The sequence below is a fragment of the Penaeus japonicus genome, unplaced genomic scaffold, assembly GCF_977035675.1.
Source record: "Penaeus japonicus unplaced genomic scaffold, GWHDUDI00000001_assembly GWHDUDI00000037, whole genome shotgun sequence".
Lineage (NCBI taxonomy): Eukaryota > Metazoa > Arthropoda > Malacostraca > Decapoda > Penaeidae > Penaeus > Penaeus japonicus.
The window spans coordinates 16,259,239-16,271,738 of NW_028234439.1; the positions used below are offsets into that span (position 1 = coordinate 16,259,239).

Genomic DNA, 12,500 nt, shown 5'->3' on the forward strand with positions numbered 1-12,500 from the left:
TGTGTTTCACGTTGTCCCAGAGTCAGTTTTTTTTTTTTTTTTTTTATTGTGGTGTTTGGTGTCTGTAGTATCAAAGCAAGGGTTATTGTATTTATGATTTTCTCCTGGATTTTCGAATTTCTGCGAGATTTGTCGGGGTTACCGAGGGATTCCCGGGGCGGTTCTAAGTTTCCACAATAAGTTTCCACAATTAATTTCAATAAAGTTAAATAAGATTCTCGTAGTAATGTTGCGAATAATGTCTGTTCGTATTTCAATTTTAATTTCCATTTTCATTTTATGGTTATTGGAATTTATTCGTCAACAGCTCTTTATGTGAAGTTTCCGTATTGTTTCATTTGGTTATATTTGTGATTTTTCGTTTGTATTATTTGGAATTGAATCTCTTGAGAGTTGTGTGAATCGTTCATTGGATTGGAATTGAGATTGTGCAATTCAAAGATTGGTCTTGGATTCTGGATTTTGGTATCTTGATCTTTCTGTGTCGAGATCTTTGGTGTAGACAGCAGTCTCTGGGACAAATTGAACAGGCGTGAAGCTAACGAAAGAGTTTAATTAATAATGAGTCTTGATTTTAATGAGTTTTTTTGAGATTTGAATTTTTTTCTTTGATGTATCAATTTTTTTTGAGGTTTTGTATCTATAAGTATTCCGTTTATTCAATATCTTTCGTTCAATTTATTGTATTTTCCATCATGGGCGTATGCATGGTTCCATTTATTAATATTTACATTGTGTTTGGGTACAGATTCTTTGCTTTACAAAGCTTGATTATTGTGGAATGCAGTGGTGGAAAGATTGTAAGAGATATAGGTCGGGCTGTAACATATGCTGGTTAATTCAGGATTTCCATGTAATTTTTGTTTTAACTATTGTTATACCATTCAATTATTTTTTTTTTCCCAATTTTTTTTATAATGTCAATGTAGCATTATAGGTCAGAAAATTGTTTGAATTAATCATGAGCATGCTGTGAATCAAGTTATTCTTATAGGTGTTTCAATACTTAAATCATTCCATGATTTGATAGGTGTTCCTGTTGGCAAGTGTTCATCAATCATACTGTCTGACTGTAGTCTGGTGATGTTTGGTTGTGGCGAAATTTGATAAAAGTACGAACGCTGAAGGATTAAAACAATACATAAAACGTTTTTTAAATTTGATAAAAGTGCTTTGAATTTGGAATTGAAAAAAAAATAATTAAAATGGTTTTAAATGATTTTTATTTACAACAATATTGGAATAATCTGAACAAAAATACAAAATAAGAGATATATGAATATGAATAAAATAACATAAATGTACCATATTTATTATAAATTAAAAGAACATGTTTAAAAATAAAAAATAAAATAAATGCGTGCTTAACATTTTATATCATATAAATGGAATGCTTAAAATTCCATAAAAAAATAAATGGGTAGTATAACTCATGTTTCAAAAGGAGGAAAAGAGATCTGATCACCTTACATCTATTTATCCATCTATATCTACATATAAGAGAGATAGAGATAGGGTGGAGATGAAGAGAAGATGCTGAAGAAAATTGATTTGTGATACAGAAATCTGAGAAAAAAATACTTTCAAAAAGGAAGTACCTCAATTCAGAACTTAATTTAAACATGATCAATAATATATGGCTTAAGCATATATGCATTTACTATGCAACTAAATAAAATGAAAATTTGGAATAAACAAAATATGTACAAAGAATAAACATACAGATAAAAATACTTTAAGTAGACAATTTTGCCGCACTCCTTCCATCTAACACTTAACTTTAAATGTAATCTTAGCATCGTATGATAGAAAACTTTTATGGCATGACATGAATGTCCTCTAACAATCACATTAACGAAATGAAAGAATATACTCAGGGTAATATTCCTGTTTGTCGTACTTGACAATAACATTGGTAATACCTTACAGTCTAACAAAAAACTTAATTATAATCTTAGCATGGTCAGCCCTATTCCAAGTCCCTAAGCGCGCCGTGTACATGACATGAACATGCCGCGATTCTTATTCTAGAAGCGCGGGTTCGTGGCAAATGCGTGGAAAGTATTGGAACAATCGTGGAAACTCCGTGGCAAGGGGGTAGGCTTGTCACGATAGTTACACGAGTGAAAAAAATCATATTTTTACTGTACTTTTTCTTACCAATACTTCATATGAGCATACTACGTTTGAAAAGTAATATCTATATTGGTTATATTAGGCATTATTGTCCTAGACACGGATTACAAACTCTTTTAGGAAAACGGATTCTCTGCTGATTTTGAGTTTGTTTACCTTTTGGCGGACTTTTCGAAGGAGAGTGAAGTTAAATGAATGGTAAAAGTAGTCAGGGACGTAAAATTAAAGCATATAATTATATGAAATATGTATACATTAAATCTATATGTATGATATATTAAAAATGCGCATATATATTCAGTATATACAAAGATAAAATAAGGAAGATCTGTTCATAAACACACGATCCCTCTCATCCCGTTTGTTTTGATCGAGCGTAGAGTGAATTACCAACAGCGCGTTCGTGAAATGGTTGTCAATTATTTAAATAGGAACAAGTACAACGACTGATTCATACCAAAATTGAATTATCTTATGTTAGTGCTACCGCCGCGTCACTAAATACCACAAAAGTGGTATCGATGGATTCCTCTCAACCTCTACTATTCATATATAGTGAAACTAATGAGCGCTTGCACCTCTGGAGCCCACAATCTTGGTCCCGATAGTAGGGGAGGGCATGAAGTTGATCAGGGAAATTACGGGGTAAAATATGAATTCCGGCCATATTTCGTATGCAAAATCTTAACCAAATACCTACCTAACTTTGCTTAGGTTTGAAGTTTGCCCTAGCCAGGGGGGGAGCAGCCCCCCCCCTTTTTAACGCACTTCGTGCTACCTCGTGCTACTTCGGTATCACGAAAACCTTAACCCAACTACCTACCTCACTTTCCCTAGTTTTGAAGTCAGCCTTTGCGAAGAGGGAGCTATGCCCCCCTGTGGATCTCCCCTATTCAGGGCACTTCGTGATACTTATGATGCGTAATTAGTCCTGTAGATGAAAATGCCGCGACACGGATAACCCTCACACTGCGCCATGATGACAGCAACTGAGTCTTCGTCTCATATATTCCTCAGGATAGGAAACTAGGACCGATGATGACGCGACCACTCAATAGAGGGCACTATAATTATACTGTAAATAATGTTGAATATTGCGCCATCTGTTGAGAGAACATAACAGCACATGCAGGTAATTCCTTGGGGGTTTCCAGTCCACAGCTTGCTACTATCCGTAAATACGTAAACACAGCCATGTTTGAATTTCAGGGCGAGGATGGTGGATTCGGGATATCTTGCCCAAGGTATGTTGCACGAAGTGCCCTAAAAAGGGGGGGTCCAGGGGGGGGGGCGAAGCCCCCCTTTGCCTAGGGATTAATTTAAAACTAGGCAAAGTTAGGTAGGTCATTGGGTTAAGATTTTGCAAGCGAAATATGCCCCGAAGTAGGACGAGGTAGCACGAAGTGCCTTAAGAAAAAAGACCCAGATTGTGGGGTCCAGGGGTGCAAGCGCTCATTTTCACTATATATGAATAGTAGAGGTTGAGAGGAATCCATCGATACCACTTTTGTGGTATTTCGTAACGCGGCGTTATTCGGAAAATTTACCCCTATGATTGTAGTTTCTCTTATGAATTTGTCGTTTGGACAGTGCCATTCATCCGAAACATGTTAACTTTGGAACTAGATTACCGCCTTCGTGACATGAACACGACATGGCCACGACATGCAGAAAACGTCCTAGAATACGGCTGACTGACATAGAAATAATTGTCTGACACAGAAAACTTTGTAGTATTAGCATGACATTGACTTCACATAACAACCAAATTAGTTAGCGAAATGAAAGAATATACTCAGGATAATATTCCTGTTTGTCGTACTTAACAATAACATCGGTACCGTCGCCGGTAGAGTCAAATAGCGTTTTCGTAGCGGGGTTTAAGGGTGGCCGGACGGTGGAGGAATTACCGCGGGTTATGGAGCCAACTGCTACCTGTGCCACAAACAAGTAATTCACGCCTGATGTGTCAGGTTTGCAGTATCCTACAGATGTTGACACATTAGGTGAGAAATACGTTCCGCGGCCATGCATCTGGCCTGTGCTGGTGCCATGCAATCGCCAGTCGAAGTTCTCCGCACAGATGTTTGCTACAACATTGTATCCTGTTCCGTGGAAGATCTGCTTTACGTTAACTTTGCTCAAGTCACCATGAATTGAGGTCATTTCTCGGATCTTATTCTGGAATGCTCGCCAAAGGTAAGGGTTCTGGATTCGCTGAATTTTCTGGATTCCTGTTTGTTGTATTTGTCCCTTTACAAGTGATAAAACTGTTTGGTATTCAGATGATGTCGGTGAAATCTCTACAAGGCGAACTCTTTCCTGTGGCTGCATAGGCTCCCAACTGGAAGGCAAATCGCTTGTGTCACTTCCAGGGTTGGACTTTGCCGTGGTAGGAGTTGAGTCAACTTTGATGTGCGGTTGTGGCCGACGGCACACCTCACGACTAACCTTTGTTTGCTCATTGGTCTGAGTCATTGAGCTAAAATTCAGAGTGTAAGTGAAACTTGCATTCTTGAAGGTGAGAGGAGATCCTTGTGACTGGAGATAGTGTTTTTCTATGTCATCGGAGGTGACACTGCTAACGAGATTTTTCTCTCCTGCTGTGTCAACTTTTCCATACATGACCCATTTTTTGTTCTTATCAAGGAAGTACCAGTTATATACATTCCCATCTATAATTTGTCCAGCAATCCTCTCTGTACATAATCTTCGCAGATAAAGTACCTTGGACTGTGTGGAATTGGTGACAGTCATAGCCGGAAAATTTGCCTTCCAAGTGTCACGTCCCATCACTAACAGGAGATACTTGGTCGATGTGTCAAGTTCTGCTGGGTCGAGTCGTGGAAGGTCCACACTACTTTCATCCGGATTACAAAATGATACTTCTAACTTTTTGACTTGGGAGTTTCGTAAGTTCAACCACTTGCTACCCTCTTCACTCACCTGCCAATGATAGTGATACGCAGAATGGAGGCGTCTACATCCACTACTTTCATAGCGGCACACATTCTCAACAGAGTAGTAACACAGCTCATTGATCTCTGTGTCACCATATAGATTATGTGTCCAAACAATTTGCTGCTCATTTTCACTGGATGTGTCTTTAGCTACAGGGCACTCAGCAACATCTGTGCTAATGCTTTGACAAGCTGGAGCTGTACCATCTCTCTTGATACATCCTTCGTTACTTTCCCCGCGTATGTTCTCCTGGAAATCTTGTACTTTAGTTTTTGCCAGCGTTTGCATTAATCTATGGAAATCATTATATGAAAGCCGATCAATGTAAAACTGTTGGAGAATATGCGTGTTGTGATCTGTTAGCCATCTGTGCCCTAAGGTACAGTCTTTGTCGTTACACGTACTCAGTGCGAACTTTGGGCAAATATGCAGGTTCTTGCATGTTTGATGTTCTTCAAATGTGATACAGATATCAACCTGGGGCTGGAGTACAAGTTCTTCTCCTTCAAGAGAAAAAACTCGTGGGTATGCCATGGCAACCTTCCTTACATTGTTAGGGGGCAGTTGCTTCACCTCCATAAGATTGAGAAGGGTGGCACGAAAGTTGGGATATTCGGCAAGGCACTTTACTAGTAAGTAGGGCCTGACATTTCTTTCAGATCGGCTAGGAGAGTATGAGTGGTGAAGATTGCTACGAGAGTTATATTCGGCGATGTACCCACCTCGACAGTCAAACGCAGATCTCGACTGCGGGGGTTGCCTTCGACGACCTCCCTCACAGTTCCTATCTCTATCTCTTCCACAGGATCTTTCACCAAATTGCCAAACAATATTACTATTTTCAGCAGGGGTAGTAGTTGGACGATCAAGTACAGATCTTCGAGGGGAGAATGAATACTCCCTTGGCCGTTGGGGTTGCCTTCGACGACCTCTCTCACAGTTCCTATCTCTATCTCTTCCACAGGATCTTTCACCAAATTGCCAAAAAATCTTACTATTTTCAGCAAGGGCAGTAGCTAGACGATCAAGTACAGATCTTCGAGGGGAGAATGAATACTCCCTTGACCGTTGGGGTTGCCATCGACCAAATCTCTCACAGTTCCTATCTCTATCTCTTCCACAGGATCTTTCACCAAATTGCCAAACAATCTTACTATTTTCAGCAGGGGCAGTATCTAGACGATCAAATACAGATCTTTGAGAGGAGAATGAATACTCCCTTGACCGCTGGGCTTGCCTTCGACGACCTCTCTCACAGTTCCTTTTTCTTTCTCTTTCACGAGACCTTTCAACGAGCTGCCAAGCATTCTCACTTTCTCCATACTTCGAGGCAGATGATATTTGCTTCCAGTAACTTGCATCTTTTCTAAAACCGAGCTGAGGAGAGTAAATGCAGTTAATGTAAACGACAGAAAGCATTTCGATACGGAAAAGGTGGGATATGTAAAGCATAATAAAATTCAAGTCATTTTTATACTGCTTTTAACATCGTGTCACAGTAAAAAGAGGTGCTCATTAAGTTATGGTGAGTGAAGAAAAGATTATGAATGAATATGAGAAATATTACAACCGAAAAATGTGTCATTAAGGGTTGTTTATTGCATGCTCATAAAAAAAAATCAAGAGCATTAAATTTTGTATTTCTTTCATCTAAAGCTCTGCTTGTGAAGGTTGAAGCTCCATCCCCTTATATATATATATATATATATATATATATATATATATATATATATATATATATACATATATATATATGTACATATATATATATATGTACATATATATAGATAGATAGATATATATATATAGATATAGATATATAGATAGATAGCTAGCGATATATTTACATATATAAATATATATACATATATAATATACATATAAATATACATAAATATATAAATATATACATATTGATATAAATATATACATATATAAATATATACACCAATATGCATATACATATACGTGTAAATATCTATGTACGTATATGTATATGTATGTTTATGTGTATGTAAATGTGTATGTATATGTATATGTATATTTATATATATGTATAAATGTAAACATTTATCTATAAATATATAAATATATCTATATATATAAAATCTATAATTGTATATATATATATATATATATATATATATATATATATATATATGAATTTACATATTTATATATACATACTTATACATATACAATTATATATATGAATATAATATATATATGTATATATATGTATATGTATATATATATATGTACACATATATATATTATAAATATTATATATACATATATACAGAAATATAAACATATATATTATATACAAATATATATGTATAAATATTCATGCATATACTATATATATAATATATATATATATATATATATATATATATATATATATATATATATATATATATATATATAGATATATAGATACATACATACACATGTATATGTGTGATGTATATAAAGTATGTATGTATAAATATTTCTGTATAAATGTGTATACATGTGTATACGTATATATATGTATACACATATGTATGTGTGTGTGTGTGTTTGTGGTGTGTGTGTGTGTCTGTGTGTGTGTTTGTGTGTGTGTGTGTGTGTGTGTGTGTGTGTGTGTGTGTGTGTGTGTGTGTGTGTGTGTGTGTGTGTGTGTGTGTGTGTGTGTGTGTGTGTGTGTGTGTGCGCGTGTGCGTGTGCTTTTATACAAAGTTGTGTGTGCTTGTGTATTTTGTACGTACAAGTAGGTGTCAGGTTTTTTTTCTTGATGCATGATCAACATTAGAGGAAATTTTGTGAAATGAAATGGAATAGAAAATCGTAAAATATCATATTTGAGAAACTGATTTTCTTCATGAAATATCATTCGTATTTATCCGCAATTCATGGAGACAATTACAAAAATTATAGTGAATGAATAAGCTAAATAATACCAATGTACAAAATGTGTAATCAACGTTTGGATACATTTTCGGAATTGCATTTGAATATTATACCTTAAAATTACATAAAGATCTACTTTCAATCCCCTCTTTATGCATCTTGGATTGTGAAATGAATCATGTTCATTCAGCCATAAACACACCTGCAAGTAAGTGTCCTTTGACTCCCCGCCTGCCAACAGCTGTTCGGATGGTCCATCCATGTCCTCATTGAAAGTCGAAGCTCGTTTAAGATTCTTTTCACTCGCAATTCCTCGTACCTGTGGGACATCAAGTCTCTAAGAGTCCTTTCTTCGAAATCTTCGCTCTTCACCCGCTCATATATATATATAAAGTATGTATATATAAATATTTCTGTATAAATGTGTATACATGTGTATACGTATATATATATGTATACACATATGTATGTGTGTGTGTGTGTGTTTGTGGTGTGTGTGTGTCTGTGTGTGTGTGTGTGTGTGTGTGTGTGTGTGTGTGTGTGTGTGCGCATGTGCGTGTGTGTGTGCTTTTATACAAAGTTGTGTGTGCTTGTGTATTTTGTACGTACAAGTAGGTGTCAGTTTTTTTTTCTTGATGATGCATGATCAACATTAGAGGAAATTTTGTTTTTGCAAGTGTTTAGGAATAAAATTGTTATATTTCATGGTTAAATTGGCCTTTAGATAATTACCTTTTCATTAGGTCCATCCCTCTGAAATAAACAAGATGATGTAAATAAATGAAATGGAATAAGGAAAATCGTAAAATATCATATTTGAGAAACTGATTTTCTTCATGAAATATCATTCGTATTTATCCGCAATTCATGGAGACAATTACAAAAATGATAGTGAATGAATAAGCTAAATAATACCAATGTACAAAATGTGTAATCAACGTTTGGATACATTTTCGGAATTGCATTTGAATATTATACCTTCAAATTACATAAAGATCTACTTCCAATCCCCTCTTTATGCATTTTGGATTGTGAAATGAATCATGTTCATTCAGCCATAAACACACCTGCAAGTAAGTGTCCTTTGACTCCCCGCCTGCCAACAGCTGTTCGGATGGTCCATCCATGTCCTCATTGAAAGTCGAAGCTCGTTTAAGATTCTTTTCACTCGCAATTCCTCGTACCTGTGGGACATCAAGTCTCTAAGAGTCCTTTCTTCGAAATCTTCGCTCTTCACCCGCTCATCAGTGTGTGTGTGTTGTGTCTGTGTTGTGTGTGATATGTGTGTTGTGTGTGTGATATGTGTGTTATATGTGTTATATGGGTGCATGTGGTGTGTTGTGTGTGTGTGGGTGTGCTGTGTGTGTGTGTGTGGGTGTGCTGTGTGTGTGGGTGTGCTGTGTGTGTGTGGGTGTGCTGTGTGTGTGTGTGTGGGTATGTGTGTTGTGTGCTGTGTTGTGTGTGGATGTGCTGTGTGTATGTGTGCTGTGTGTATGGGTGTGCTGTGTTTGTGGGGGTGTGCTGTGAGTGTTGTGTGTGTGTGTTATGTGTGTGTGTTATGTGTGTGTGTTGCGTGTGTATTGTTTGCGTGTGTGATATGTGTGTATGTATGTTGTGTGAGTGTTGTGTGTATTTACGTGCTCTTACACATGCTTGCGTATTCATGTGTGCTTGTGTGTTTTGTACGTACTAGCATCTGTGTCAGAGATATATACTTACGTTTCTTGATGGCTGAGTTGAGCATAGAGTAACATATGGATAAACTTTTCCAAGAGCATATTTGTTAACAAATAAATATATACATATATAAATATAAAAACCAATATAAATACTTATATATGTGTATCTATGTATGTACGTATATGTATGTGTATGTTTACGTGTATGTATATATATATGTATAAATATAAACATTTATCTATAAATATATAAATATAATATATAGCAATATATATAAAATATATAATTATATCTATATGAATTTACATATTCATATATACATACTTATACATATACAATTATATATATGAATATATATTATATGTACATATATATATTATATATACATATAGAGAGAAATATAAACATATATATTATATACAAATATATATGTATATATATTTATGCATGTACTATATATTACCTATATATAGATGTATAGATATATAAATAGATACATACACACATGTATATGCATATGTATATGTGTGTGTGTGGTGTGTGTGTGGTGTGTGTGTGGAGTGTGTGTGTGGTGTGGTGTGGTGTGGTGTGGTGTGGTGTGGTGTGTGTGTGTGCTTTTATAGAAAGTTGTGTGTGCTTGTGTATTTTGTACGTACAAGTAGGTGTCAGTGTTTTTTCTTGATGATACATGATCAACATTAGAGGAAATTTTGTTTTTGCAAGTGTTTAGGAATAAAATTGTTATATTTCATGGTTAAATTGGCCTTTAGATAATTACCTTTTCATTAGGTCCATCCCTCTGAAATAAACAAGATGATGTAAATAAATGAAATGGAATAGAAAATCGTAAAATATCATATTTGAGAAACTGATTTTCTTCATGAAATATCATTCGTATTTATCCATAATTCATGGAGACAATTACAAAAATGAAAGTGAATGAATAAGCTAAATAATACCAATGTGCAAAATGTGTAATCAACGTTTGGGTACATTTTCGGAATGGCATTTGAATATTATACCTTAAAATTACATAAAAATCTACTTTCAATCCCCTCTTTAAGCATCTTGGATTGTGAAATGAATCATGTTCATTCAGCCATAAACACACCTGCAAGTAAGTGTCCTTTGACTCCCTGCCTGCCAACAGCTGTTCGGATGGTCCATCCATGTCCTCATTGAAAGTCGAAGGTCGTTTAAGATTCTTTTCACTCGCAATTCCTCGTACCTGTGGGACATCAAGTCTCTAAGAGTCTTTTCTTCGAAATCTTCGCTCTTCACCCGCTCATCCGTGTGTGTGTGTTGTGTCTGTGTTGTGTGTGATATGTGTGTTGTGTGTGTGATATGTGTGTTATATGTGTTATATGGGTGCATGTGGTGTGTTGTGTGTGTGTGGGTGTGCTGTGTGTGTGTGTGGGTGTGCTGTGTGTGTGTGTGGGTGTGCTGTGTGTGTGTGTGTGGGTATGTGTGTTTTGTGCTGTGTTGTGTGTGGGTGTGCTGTGTGTATATGTGCTGTGTGTATGGGTGTGCTGTGTGTGTGGGTGTGCTGTGTTTGTGGGGGTGTGCTGTGTGTGTTGTGTGTGTTATGTGTGTGTGTTGCGTGTGTATTGTTTGCGTGTGTGATATGTGTGTATGTATGTTGTGTGAGTGTTGTGTGTGTTTACTTGCTCTTATACATGCTTGTGTATTCATGTGTGCTTGTGTGTTTTGTACGTACTAGCACCTGTGTCAGAGATATATACTCACGTTTCTTGATGGCTGATTTCAGCATAGAGTAACAGATGGATATACTTTTCCAAGAGCATATTTGTTAACAAATAAATATATACATATATAAATATATACACCAATATACATACTTATATATGTGTATCTATGTATGTACATATATGTATGTGTGTGTTTATGTGTATGTATACGTATATGTATATGTATATATATGTATAAATATAAACATTTATCTATAAATATATAAATATAATATATAGCAATATATATATAAATATAATTATATATATATATGAATTTACATATTCATATATACATACTTATACATATACAAATATATATATGAATATATATTATATGTACATATATATATTATATATACATATAGAGAGAAATATAAATATATATACATATAGAGAGAAATATAAACATATATACATATAGAGAGAAATATAAACATATATACATATAGAGAGAAATATAAACATATATATATTATATACAAATGTATATGTATATATATTTATTCATGTACTATATATTATCTATATATATATGTATAGATATATAGATAGATACATACACACATGTATATGCATATGTATATGTGTGTGTGGTGTGTGTGTGCGTGCTTTTATACAAAGTTGTGTGTGCTTGTGTATTTTGTACGTACAAGTAGGTGTCAGTGTTTTTTCTTGATGATGCATGATCAACATTAGAGGAAATTTTGTTTTTGCAAGTTTTTAGGAATAAAATTGTTATATTTCATGGTTAAATTGGCCTTTAGATAATTACCTTTTCATTAGGTCCATCCCTCTGAAATAAAAAAGATGATGTAAATAAATGAAATGGAATAAAGAAAATCGTAAAATATCATATTTGAGAAAAAGATTTTCTTCATGAAATATCATTCGTATTTATCCGCAATTCATGGAGACAATTGCAAAAATGAAAGTGAATGAATAAGCTAAATAATACCAATATGCAAAATGTGTAATCAACATTTAGGTACATTTTCGGAATTGCATTTGAATATTAAACCTTAAAATTACATAAAGATCTACTTTCAATCCCCTCTTTATGCATCTTGGATTGTGAAA

At 34.9% G+C, this 12,500-nt stretch overlaps 1 protein-coding gene across 6 annotated transcripts in view; it reads right to left on the reverse strand.

Moving 5' to 3' along the window:
- Positions 1 to 1,221: 1,221 nt before the first annotated feature.
- Positions 1,222 to 12,500, reverse strand: part of LOC122262041 (protein mono-ADP-ribosyltransferase PARP12-like) — a 12,120-nt gene continuing 841 nt past the window's right edge. Inside the window, exons 3-9 of one of the 6 annotated variants that reach the window (XM_086532714.1) lie at positions 12,196 to 12,216; positions 10,784 to 10,900; positions 10,451 to 10,471; positions 9,060 to 9,176; positions 8,725 to 8,745; positions 8,195 to 8,311; positions 1,222 to 6,474 (exon numbers count right to left, since the gene is read on the reverse strand). In XM_086532714.1, coding sequence (XP_086388840.1) covers positions 3,910 to 6,474; positions 8,195 to 8,311; positions 8,725 to 8,745; positions 9,060 to 9,176; positions 10,451 to 10,471; positions 10,784 to 10,900; positions 12,196 to 12,216 — 2,979 coding nt within the window. In that variant the 3' untranslated portion in view covers positions 1,222 to 3,909. The remainder of the gene's footprint in view (positions 6,475 to 8,194; positions 8,312 to 8,724; positions 8,746 to 9,059; positions 9,177 to 10,450; positions 10,472 to 10,783; positions 10,901 to 12,195; positions 12,217 to 12,500) is intronic. The other 5 variants (XM_043029933.2, XM_043029932.2, XM_043029934.2 and 2 more) reach the window with 5 other exon arrangements.